Source organism: Diachasmimorpha longicaudata, chromosome 8, assembly GCF_034640455.1.
Source record: "Diachasmimorpha longicaudata isolate KC_UGA_2023 chromosome 8, iyDiaLong2, whole genome shotgun sequence".
Lineage (NCBI taxonomy): Eukaryota > Metazoa > Arthropoda > Insecta > Hymenoptera > Braconidae > Diachasmimorpha > Diachasmimorpha longicaudata.
In genome coordinates, this window is record NC_087232.1 from 6,400,663 (window position 1) to 6,413,584 (window position 12,922).

The window sequence follows — 12,922 nt, forward strand, 5'->3', positions numbered from 1 at the left end:
TTTTTAACATTGAGACTTTAATAACTATTAATGAATCGACATTTATAAAGTAATTTTAACAGGATATTTAACGGACCTATTAGAAAATTTCAAGATCTGTTGTCTTGAAATTGTCTCGAAGAAATCACTTAGTTTTAGGATGGTCTGTCTGGTTGGAGTGAATGTCTGACTTGAACGGGTTTTACCACTCCCTTGCAATTTCGTGCACGTAGTGAGACGTTTTTGAACCAGAGAAATGTCACGAGATGACGTGGTGGTATAAAGATAATGCGGGGAAGTGACTGAAGAGTTGTACAGCCGAATAGAATCATCTGTGAAGTAAAATCACAGCATCTCTCAAGTCTGATAATTTCTTAAATAACGAATTTATCGGAAATCATCGAGGATTTCTTTTATGACTCATAAAATTCTCCATAAAAAATATCTTCTTACATCTTACAAAGTACTCTTTCCTGCTGAATTTATATAAAATACTCTAGAATGAATTCTTCTACTTGAAATTATTTTTTTATTCCTTGCAATTTGGTTCAATTCACCTCCTTCACCCTTTAACATGTCAGAGTTAATTGTGATGACATCTAAAAAACCCCAGGAAGTGATAATGAAATTTTCTCGAGTAATAGACTAAATCATTTATTTCCACTTAAAAAATTTCTGACAAATGCGTTCAAAATTTCGGTTTATTCACTCGAACGTCAAGTAAATACCCAAAAGTTTCTCAAAAAAATTAATTAATACTGCAGAATAAAATTAAAAAACTCAAAACAATACACGAAATCTTCAGAAGTCTCCGTCGAATTGGTAAATTTAATTATGTAGAAAAACTATTGTTACGTTATACATATAGCACAAAAACTACAAAAGTTAATATCAGGTAGGTGTTCAGCAACCAACCTAGTTACTGTAATTACCCTCAGTAACAGAGCAACTCGTGGAAAGACAGATTTAAGTAAATGCACCATTCAGAGATCCAACTTCCGTCGCTCATAACTTATCTTTCCATAAAATACATCTCTCAATTAATGTTTCTACATTCTTGAACAATATGTGGATCATCAACTCGATATATACACAGAGTAATTGGAAAATCAGTGAGACGAAAATCCGTTCGAATTCAAATGATTTGCTGCATAATCAATTGTCATAATCAATTACAATTAACGAAGTTAACAGGTGTTTCCACACATTCACATCATTTGATTGCGAGCATTGAGGCGATGAGGCTGTTGCTAAATGCAAATTTTCATTACCATCAGTTTTAACAGTTTTTCTTTTGGACACACTTTTCTTCCTCACGAGAAAGGTCCTTTCTCCGATCATCTATCAATCCTGATCAATGTGTTAACCATTGCCATTCAAATAATTTCGAAATTGTCTTTGGAGTGGACGGAATGTTATTTGTTCATAAAATTCTCACAACAAGTTCTCACAATATATCTCTCTAAACCCTTTCGAATCAGGAATGACTCAATTCCAAAAAACTCACTCAATCCTCTCGTATTTGGCCAGAACGACAACCTTTCGTCTCAAGATTCTCCAACATCATCCAGCCTCTTTAAAAATTATTCGTAAATTTCACCCACGAATCCTCGATGGGCGCCAAAACAACAATCACTACCAGCGCGGCGACAAACACAGTAATAACAATAAAATAAATGGCGAATATGAGCTTCCTCATGGCGGCCAAAGGAGCGTCCCGTCTGGCATCAGGATGTCCCATGGATCCCCTCTGCAAATCCTTCATGGGAAAAGCGTTGATCCTCTGGCTGTCCTGTCTATCCGAGGCACATCCAGCGAACGAAAGTACGATGTGCATCACAACATGGAAGACAACGTACGCTGCGAGAACGTAGTCCACCCACTCTGGAATCTTGGCTTTAGTTAACCTCACAGCGAAGAACATTGCGACAATGGCGCAGATGTGCGCAGCATTTCCAACGAACCAATGAGCCCAGTTGAACAATGGTCGTCGAGGAGTTCCAGGATGGGGCCTTAATGCCGCCATGAAGGGCTGGATGAATGCAAGAGCTGTTGTGACAACACCCAAGGACGCGTGAATAGTGGCGGAACTCCAGGTTCCGATCTCCACAAAAATCACGACAAATCCAGCGATAGTCATGGCCCAAGTCAGGATCATAAAGAACCGATGCCATGCGAACCACTGATCTTTACCGCATAGCGACGAACGCAGCCAGGTCTGCTTGTAGTACCTAGCCATTAAAATTCCCACGGAAGCTGTTCCGATCCAAGAAGCGATCATGAGGGCTCCGTGAACGCGAATAAGGACGTCGTCAGCTGCTGCAATCTTAGCAACGTCAGACAGGCGTCTCGGCGCCGCGGATGCCTCTCGCAGATTATGATAACCAACGCCATTTGGCTTCAGATCCTTACCCATAGCGATGAGGAGATGATAAGGCTTATTCTCGATGTCGAATTCGTGGCCCTTGATGACGGTTCTTCGCTCACGGGTGAATTTACAGTAGATTCTGTTGTCCTCGAAGCTGCTGTGCTCGAGATTGAGCATTCCGGATTGCGGTGGCAGGCGGTCATTCTTGCGGCCGGTGTTCCATGAGTGGTGGATGGATATTTTACCGGAATTCTCGACACACTCGACGACACTGTCGTCACCCATTTTGGCGTCCTCGGAGAGGCCGACGGCCACGTACTTGCCGCCTTCGCCTTGGAGCTCGAAGATGTAACGCTCGCCTTGGACGGAAACGGCGACGACGGCTTTGCAATCTTGGGAGTCGACACAGTCGCTTGGAGCACCAAAGCACGACTTCGTCGTGCCGCAACCCGTGTAGATGGCGCGCTTGCGAGCTAGGGCTTCATTGTTCTGGAAAAAAATTGGTTTCGAGGTTAGATTTTGGGTTTTAAACGCATGGGGTGGGGACGCGAGGGGATAATGAGAAGGTGGTGGTCACCAGGTTGACGCCTCAAGGGGGGATATCACTCAGAACTCATAGAGCGCAAAATATAGAACTGAGCCGTAAGAGCAATTGAAGCAGCGGAAAATTATAAACATTATGAATATGACATCCGTGCAGACAATGCAAGTGTTAAAAATCATTTCCACATCTTATTGACAATCTAATCAACGAACTTCCGGTTAAGGAACATTCACTGCACGAAGTCTCATTAGAAATACTCCGTAATTCAGTAGATAGTTTTGTTGTCTCGTAATTGTACATTTTTTTTGATGATTTATTGCAGTGGGAAAAACATTTGTGACGGGGATTTAATGACTTTTTCAAGAAAATTGTTCCAAGTCATATCTTCCACAGAGAATTATGTTCAGAGGAATTATCCCACTGTAAATAATTCAATGATTATGTCATTGTGAGACTTTTTATGAAGTTATTGAATGGAAAAAAATTTTATGTCCATTTGAACACTTACACCTGAACAATTGTTTCACAATAAGGGGATTTACTCTAGCGTTAAACATCCCGAAAATAATATACTTAGAGGAAATCATCAGAAGACCTTTTTTGCAGATATTTTTGTGGTCTACGCGATCCCCAAGACATCTTAAAATGATTTTTTTCATCATCTTTCAAAGTTGATAAATCATTTCTCGCACTCGGCTACGTTATCACTCCCTAAAGTTGAAATTTATACAGGACTTCATGACCCAGTTCCATTGATACCCATCCAAAATCTCAGTTATCGTATTTTCACGAATGACATTCCACGTCGAGTATCCATTTCCAATGTGACAGTAATTGAGAAAAAGAAATTCCAAACTCCGGAAAAAAATGCATAAATGAAAATTTTGTGTGGCGTGTAGTGAGTCAAAAATTCACATATGAATTTCAGTGGAATTGAAACGACTCTGAAACTTTCGGAGATGTGTTGAGGAACGACTTTTCATAAATGTAGAAAATATCTCCCGGGAAACTATCAAACGAATCTCATTTAAAAATGAAATACCTTGGTTGATGGTCTGCTTTACGTCTCAAGGACGTTTTGAAAACTTTGATGGGAGTTGCTCTATCCCTAGAACGAATATTTTATGCGCAACAATATTTCTTTATATTTTTATTTTTTCCTATGCTTGATTAAGCAGATAATTTTCCTCCGATGAAATTGTTTCGGCCAATTATAAAAAAATGCTCGGGCGGAAAAACAATGACTAATGATTAGTCCAAACCGTTCCCTAATTTGTTAATCGCTCGGTTAATTAATGCGTCAATTTATTAAATCATTGATTCATTTGGAAATTTCGGCAATAATTTTAATTTCACATTTTAACGCGTGAAAATATCTAGGGAAAGATAGGAAATTAGGACGTCACTTTTACTGCGATGGAATACAAATATTCCCAAGATCTGATTGAAAGCTGCAATGTCACTTCCGTTAGGATTACGCGATGTAGATCATCACGAGCTGATTACAATGACCTTCTACGTTAATTTACTCTCGAGATATTAATAAATGAATAGCTCACAAACATTTCCAACATTATGGAAACTTCATTAAACACGTGAAGACTATTATTAATGAATACTCTTATCAATGAATCGATTAATCAATTGATTATTGGGGTAATGTCTAATTGATAAGTTGATAAAGTTCACGTACAATGTCCAAAGAAAGATAAGAAATTGGGAGTTTTATTTTATTATGAGAAGTGAGGAATTCATAAGGCCTATTTGAAAGTGATATCAATTCTCGCGTGATTGCACGATAGAGATCGTTACGATCGGATTACAATCACCTCGTAAATATAATCTTTCTCCCGAGATATGAATGACTGCGATCTACAGTGACGTAAATGGCCACAATTCACCTTCAGCCTCTGTGTTCAACCTTGTGGGACCAATGATAGATTATCCTTGAGACATTTCACTTCTAAGATATGTTTTTTTTTTTCGTTCTTCTCATAAAACCCAACCAAGTTGTATAATCTGGAGTGGTCCATACGGGCTTGACCATTTACTTTCTACTTACTTCGGGTGCCACAGGTGCCTCGTAATACGGTGGTGTCGTTGGTCTCTCTGTTGGTGGCGGTGTTGGCGTTGTCATCACCACTATGTTACGTCTCACAACAGTTATTCGGGGCGATTCAACCCCCACCCAGTACGTGCTATAATCTTGAGCGAATGTTGAACTGGAGAAATAAATAATGGGTTTTAGAAATTTTTTTTTGTCCTTCAAGTCTAGACGATTATGAAAATTTTTTCATGAATTTCGGGGACATTTTCCATTAAGTTGCATCAGAAAAAAATATAGATATGATGTGGAAATCAATAGAAATACGTTATCTAACAGAAATTTTCCTGAAATTCTATCAATTAAAAATTAATTCTTCTATTCTTCTATATATTTGTCCCCGAAAAGAGTCAAAGGAAAAAATTCTGAAAATTAAGTGAATGACACAATAATTTGTGGTATTGAAAAAAATCAAGGAAAATAGAGAAAAAATTGTCTGTTATCTATGGTTTCAGTTCAGAATTTCTGTGTAATGAAAATCTTTCATTCACTCTACTTCGCTCTGTTTTAATCTACTTTACGCCTTTGTTACTGAAATCCATTCTCGTGCGAATATATTCACCAATGCATAAATTCCAAACTTATGCGAGTGCCGTATCACCGCATATTCCCAAGAGTATGAAATAATAAATAAAGAAACTGAATCATACTTGAATATAATCATTCCTTCGTAGTCGTCAGGGGCCTCCCAATCGAACTCAATGTTGTGTTTTTCACTGGTATCAGTGTGAGTAACTCCATTCTAAAAATATAACGGATTGGGAATTACATTTATTCTACACTAGTTTTATTTTCACACAGAATTTTAACCATTCAAAAATCCTTCCTCGAAAATAAGTACAAAAATCGGTACATTTGATGAATTCTGGAATAAGTTTTTCAATAAAAAAAATTTGCGAAAAATTACCTTGAGTCCGGGCGTACACTCGATAGCTTTGACGTTGGCTGGAAGATTAGTGAACTCGCCGACATATTCTCCAGTATCAGTACTCCTAGCATTGATAATGAATCCCTGGTAAGCCAATCCCTGAGGGCTACCGAGAATCACTCGAATTCTGCCTTGTCCAGCAGCAGGAAGTATCTGATACGGTGGATAATGTAGATTCGCGGTTGTATCAGGATGACGGGGAGTCAGGTGGCCACAGGCATCAGGTGGTGCACCATTTCGAAGGGCGAGGATCACTGAAGAGAGGGTGAGGGTCAAGACCACAGACAATCTGACTGTAAAGAAATTTTTTTTAGAAGACACTCATCTTACATTCACTCACTCTTATTCAGCAATTTTTGAAATTGAAATAGCGAATGAATAAGATGTTTTTAGAAAAAAATTTAGTAAAAATCTCGAGACATTTTACTTTTACTGCGACAGAATTCCTGACAGCCAGTAGATTATCATTTTTTCTTGAGGGAAATTTTAAAATTCAGAGAGTTGTTTTTGGCAATGTGATTTTTTTTGTCTCTTAGCCTATAATTATCGATTTTCCTTCGACTTTATCATGACGAAAGGAATGAATCAGCACGTGTTATTATTTTCCCATTACTGTTATCAGTGATAGAATCACTGTCAGATCTACTCAGTCGTTGATGAAGATAATACTGCACGTGATTCTAGGGGACAGACGGTTATTGTCGATTCATCACTGAGGTGTATTTCTTAAGTCAATAAGGAAAACTGGCATGTGCTTACACAGTGAAAATAATTTCTTAAATTCAGAAAATGTCTGTAGAAATTATGTCATTGTGAGATATCTGTAAAACCCAGATTTTTCTTACAACTGTCACCAGGTTTTATCGCATTCCTCTATAATAATATTATGATATTCCCCTTCTATAGACCAAAAATTCGATCTAGCAGGACCTCACAATTTGACAGTATCACAATTGGGGAATTATCGTATCTAGAATTTTCCAAAATAATCTCTCACAACTACAAAATTGATCGGATCCTTAATGGTCACTAGAAACACATTATGAACGTACCAACAATGAAGCAATTTCCACTTTTTAAATTTATTCATTTTTAATAGACACTCGATAAATGATGTCAACAGAAAAAATGGTGTAATAAAATTTCTGTTACATATTACTACCCCAAAAAAATCTGTAACGAAGCAAGAACTTTAGTAAAAATTGACTAGAATTCTTTTAATTAATCGGAAGAATTTTGTCATAACAATTTTTCGTTTGGAATCACTTACAATAATCCGTAAAACCTCAAGTGCTCATTCCACATCTCACTTCTTTCCGCAGAGCATTGAAAAAACATGATAAATGTAGCAATGACAGACACACATAATAACTTCTTTCCTCATACCTCTCAGGGTTTTTACACTCAACCATATTGCATGAATCATGCCACACACGTCAGGAGAGTTTCGTCTCGAGGGGAAAATACTTCGGTGAGCGGAAATGTGTCCTTGTCACGTGAGTTATTCGGCCTTGTCGGAAATTGTTACTCCTTTAGGATATTTAGCACTCAATCGAGTTGATTATCAATGCCAGTTGATATTTATCTGTTAATCAACATGACACTGGGAAAATTGTACAGCTGATTTAAGAGGATTTAGAAAATTTCTTGATTGGAGAACTTGGGGGACATTCCACCCGGTGAAAGCTGAATTGTCGAGGGCTGGGGAGAATAGGTGACACGTTGCATCAACTCAAATTCATTAACTATGTACACAATACGGGGCGGGGATTGTTGGTATGAATTATTTAACATTTTGAGGTGCAGTTGCAGGAGAAAAACCAACAACAGGAAAAAATAGTTTGTGATTGGAATTTTTTGGTTTGGTCTGGCTTTATTAGGTGAAAATATGTCATTTGTGACATGATGAATTGATTTGTCAAGAGGATTTATTCTGCGAGTTTTTTATTAGTTTTTATTACCACAGTTGTGCTACTACTCTTCCTCCCATTAAAAATTTATTTGATGATGGAAATTCAGGAAGAGTTAATTATGTTTGTCTCTAGAAAAATTCTATTACTTTCCTCATTATTAAGAATTGATGTTGAAAGAATGAATTCAGATTTTATTTTTAATTTATAATCTTTTATGTGGAAATATGTAAACCACTGATCCTGTTCTGTTGGACACAACTTGATCATTGAAAACCTCAATTCTGAAATGTTAAATTTATTCTGATTCTGGAAATCACTTGTAATAAAACAGGAAATCCCTCTGACGTATTGCTCAACAGATCCTATGAGGCATGTCCCTACGATTATCCCATACGTCTTCATCATTCACAATATTTCGTTAGAAAAAGAGGACAAGGCTGTTGGACCCTGTCTGTCGTTCCTTTATATGACTCAGGCTTCAGCGGTCATGATGCATGAGCAAGGATGGGTAACCGCTGTGAATTGGGCGCACGTATACAATACCTCGTCGACAATTATGGGAAGAACTTTTTTGTCTTATTATTCAATTGCGTCATGCAGTGCTCAATTCATAAAGTTGCTGATCATGATGACTGATCACGAGTTAATAGATTAATAGAAATCATTATCGAGAGATTATTGTCGTTCCTAAACGTTGGGTTCAATAATAAATATCAAATCCAGACGACGATTGGAAATTTATAGCCAAAATTATTAACGATGACTAATTTTTCTTTAATTTTAAATTTATTTCTTCTCGTTATATTCAATGACTCAACTAGAGTTTGTTCATACCCCCGTGAAGCCTTAAACAACCGACAAAAGGTATCTTGCAATTTTAGTTCACCGTTCACCGAATAAAAATTTGTTCTTTATATACGAACATAAAATGTGCACAACTTAACTATTAACTATTACAAAATTTTCATTTGGAGACAGAAATAGAAAGGAAATTACTGCGATTCAGCACTTCCATCCGCAATATCTTCCGCACTATCGAAATAATCCGAGACTTTCCGGAAAAGAAAATCCACCCGAATTAACTTCCCCCCCAAAAATCCTCGCAAAATTCTCGTATTCTCCTCAACTCACCTAATTTGCCCGCGCACGCGAATAAAATAATTTCGAGTGCATTGAACTCTCGCGCCTTTCCCCGAAGAATCCAAACGTCTCCCACCGGATTGTGCAATCAAAAACACGGGCTTCAATCGCGCGAAAAGACGCGAATCCTCACGAGATACATTAAATAAAATTAAACTCAATTTCCTCACCACGAATCATTAAATAATAATGAAAACACTTACGTTGAAACATGTCGAGATGATGACGATCGTCTCAGTGGATTTTTTGCGTGTCTTTTGCGGATCGAAGAACTTAGCGTCCACCGAGCATATGCCAACAACTGTCAGCAGAGCTCAATCGTAAATCCATAAAATTCCGTGTTCTAGAATTAGAATAAAACGAGAAAAAAAACATATCTTCTTGAAAGTAACATTTTCATTATCACACACTTGTGGCCCGGTCGATAATGCAGTTGGCATGCATTGAAATCACCGCGAGATGAACTAACAGTCAACCCACACTCTCATTATTCATAATCACGTAGTTGTGAGAAGATAATTTTCCTCGTTTTAAAAACGAACGGTTATTTTTTTCAAAATTCTCAAAATCTAGCGGAGATAGCGAAATATTCATCTGAATCTTTTTTGTGGGAAAATTAAAGCTCTGCAAAAAAGTTCTTATGAGGAATGTCGCTATTTCTCGCCGATTTTGAGACACTGGACAAAAACTGAACCAACTTCTGGTGTTCTCCACTTTTTCTTTTATTCGTAATCGAAAAATATTTATTAATTCGATACGATTTAGGGTGGGATTTGAATTGTGGGGTAAAACCGTTTATTCAACACTTATAGTTTGAGTGCACAATGTCCTGGCAATGCTGCAGCTGGTTAGACAATTTGAGGGAAATTGGAGTAAACCAGAATTTCATTATTCAAGAGGTCTTACGTCTTGTCTTGTGTTGGAGCCGGGAGAACCACACCTTGACGAAGACTATGCGGCCTGCGGTACTACTGTGAAACCGACAAGTTGAAACGCCCTCACTGCGTACCTGCTTCGCCTGTGAGAGGCCATCGCAGGGGTGGAGGTATCAATAATGAGGCCTGGGTCGTTATTACAGGAAAAGACTTATTCACCTGAGCCCGAAGTTACCGATTCCATTGATTATCTCATTAAATATTGAGATTAGGGGGAAAAGTGTCCAAACCTTTTTTGTAGCTATTGAAATTTCGCGCAGAGAATGTTTTATCACATTTTGTCCTAGAGACAATAATTACGGAATTACGGGCTCAGTTACGTGGCCAATCTGATGATCAACTAATCTTGAGAATTGGGAAGGGAGAGGTGGGTAGAGCGGATCGTGATCAATCAACGATATCGGCGGACTGAACGACGCGATTTGAATGAATCACATCTCATTTTGAAGCTGAAAGAGCAACCTTGTAATAGAAAAAAAATCGAGGAAATTCCCTCTGCGGTTTTCGAGTTATGTACGATTGAAAAGGCCCGTTTTTGCTTGTGCTTCACTGCATTGGATATTAATTCCCTGATTACCGCTGGAATAAACGATTTTAATTATTTCGGGAAGGCTTTTTCCTTATGTGAAATAAACTATATAAATGTTTTTTGAAACCGTTGATTATCGAAGCTAGTCGATAACTAAATCGTGAAAAATTACATCATGAAGAAAAAAATAATTCGGGGAATTCCGGTGAGTTTCAAAACGAGTAATTATAAAGAAAAATGTAAAGAATTTTTTTTCTAATTAGAATAATTCCAAACATCTTGTCATACAATTCTATTGACCGACTGCGCCTACAATTACTCTAATGTGGGGATGTGTAGTAACTCATTGGGGAGATATTTTGGAAGTTAATTATCACTAATGTTTTAATTATCGAATATTGTTTAGTAAATTCATCCTTAAAAAACTTGTCAGCGCGGTAACTTAATTTTCAATGAGATACGATGAATCCATTTGGTTCCTCGTGTGTTTCGACAATTCGCTACTGATTTTCTTTTTGAAAATTAGAATTCCGCTGGGGCGGGGGCCACGAGCGGTGGCTCTGGTAGTGGAACGTCTCCGTTATGTTGTGTTCAGGTATTTTTTGAATAATTGACAGTGAGTTGTCAGGTAAGTTAATTTGATTACTAATTTTTATCCAATTTAAAATGGACAAAAATGCGAATAACCCACATTATTACAGTTTTTCGCCAATTTCTGTATTTTGTATCATCACAGGACGTAGTAAAACAATTTCTAGTAGTCAAGATAATTCTTATTGCTGTCACAATACTCATTCAGAAAGTTTCATAAAATATTCCACGAGTTAATGCGCTATAAAAAATGCCAAATCCTTTAATGGTGTTTATCCATTGATTATTGCAGGGAACGTCTCAGTTTTGAAATAGAGAAATGTACGACTGGTGAAGAAAAACGTTGATTGTAAATCTACTTTCGCGACTCGCGTGCTACATAAACTCATGTAACACTTTTGCATCGATTTGCGATCGATTCGGGGAGAGAGGAGGATTATGTGGGTCTGTTCATTGTTTTTACTGTGGGAGAAATGATGTCAATAGTTGGCTATTTTCTTTATTACCTGAGGTGTTCTATGCATTTTTAAATCGATAAATTGATATTGGGTTTTCCCTTGACGGCCAAATGTTCGTTAATCCATGATACATATTGCCATCATAAAAATTCCATGGGTTGAACACAAATTCGGTGTCACTAAAAACTAATGATATTAATTAGTCAGCGACTTATGAGCATCAACGATTGAAATAATCATAAATTTTCGAAAATTCTAGTTTTCAATAAGTCAATTGCGCTGATTTGGAATCAGATAATACAATTCAAGAATTGTTCAATTATGAAATTAATCAGCAGTTGGATATTTCAATGCTGAAGTGTTTTTCCAATCATTATCTGAGTTTGGATATCGATGTAAGATTAATAATTATCAATAATTATGATGAAAGGTAAAGATAAAAGGAAAAGGGTTTGTTGTTAAATATTAATTCATATTTGTTGATTATATTTAATGAGGAGATTATGAAGAATATTACCTTACCATCAGTAGATGTTCTCTCCCCGCTATTGATCATCGCGAGATCCCCAGCAAACTCCGCTCAACGGGCGATACTGCGAACTCCTCCCTAGGCAATTGCTGTTAATCTAATTCCCATTGACACTAGGGAAAACTCAGTTTTTCTCTCTTCATGGGATTGATGTTGAGCCGCTAATTGATTGAAAATGCGCATTTTTAGCGGACGCATGCGTTACATAAATCTGATTTTATATTCACCTCGTTTCTGTTTACCTCGCAATGTGATCGGCTGCATCAGCACTATCGGAGGAGACACGAGAGTCCGGGTCAGGTCGTGGCATTTAAAATTCGGTTTTATTTATACAGTGAAGTGGTGAAATATAATGACTCAGATATAGTTAGTTCAGTAATTATTTTTTACTTTATCTTGATTTATCAACTTATGATGGTAGCGGTCCGAAAATACATCTTTCCGATCCTATTTTTTTCTCTGTGAATTATTTTCTTGGAACATTGAGAAAAAGATAGATTTTTGATAAATATTTTTTTACTGGAATTTTTCCAAAGTTTTCTCTATAAAATCACCAATTTAAAGTAATTCAAAACATTTAGAGTCATTGAACCATAATCATGACACATTTCAATATAATTATTGTTTATAACTCTCCTGAGAAAATAAATTGCAAACAACAACATCCCCTGTCCTTTCAAAAAAATCGTTGCTCGGGAAATTAATAATTAAATATTATAATAATATCCTCAATTGGAATGAAGATTTCGGTCGTCTCAAGGATTTAATTAACCAATTATTTCATATTATTGAAAAAATAATTTGTAGGAATCTTCATAATTCCAATAATTTACATCATTTGAGATATTTCCGTTCTACAAATTTTTAAGCCCATCAATAATTGATTTTAAACAACAAAAAATTT

At 36.9% G+C, this 12,922-nt stretch overlaps 2 protein-coding genes across 2 annotated transcripts in view; one reads left to right on the forward strand and one right to left on the reverse strand.

Moving 5' to 3' along the window:
* Positions 1-12,922, forward strand: part of LOC135165637 (uncharacterized) — an 81,016-nt gene that overhangs the window by 23,687 nt on the left and 44,407 nt on the right. The window lies entirely within an intron of this gene.
* On the reverse strand, positions 618-10,043 carry LOC135165531 (putative ferric-chelate reductase 1 homolog). The gene is made up of 6 exons (XM_064126919.1): positions 9,883-10,043; positions 9,180-9,319; positions 5,903-6,216; positions 5,646-5,737; positions 4,954-5,113; positions 618-2,836 (listed from the first exon to the last, which is right to left on the reverse strand). The coding sequence occupies exons 2-6, from the start codon at positions 9,187-9,189 to the stop codon at positions 1,556-1,558; spliced, it is 1,857 nt and encodes a 618-aa protein (XP_063982989.1). The 5' UTR covers positions 9,190-9,319; positions 9,883-10,043; the 3' UTR covers positions 618-1,555.

Coding starts and splice junctions, on each gene's coding strand:
- LOC135165531 (XM_064126919.1), bottom strand. Junction 5,738..5,902: donor AGTGTACGCCCGGACTCAAG/GTAATTTTTCGC, acceptor TTATATTTTTAG/AATGGAGTTACTCACACTGA. Junction 2,837..4,953: donor AGGCACCTGTGGCACCCGAA/GTAAGTAGAAAG, acceptor ATTTTTTTCCAG/AACAATGAAGCCCTAGCTCG.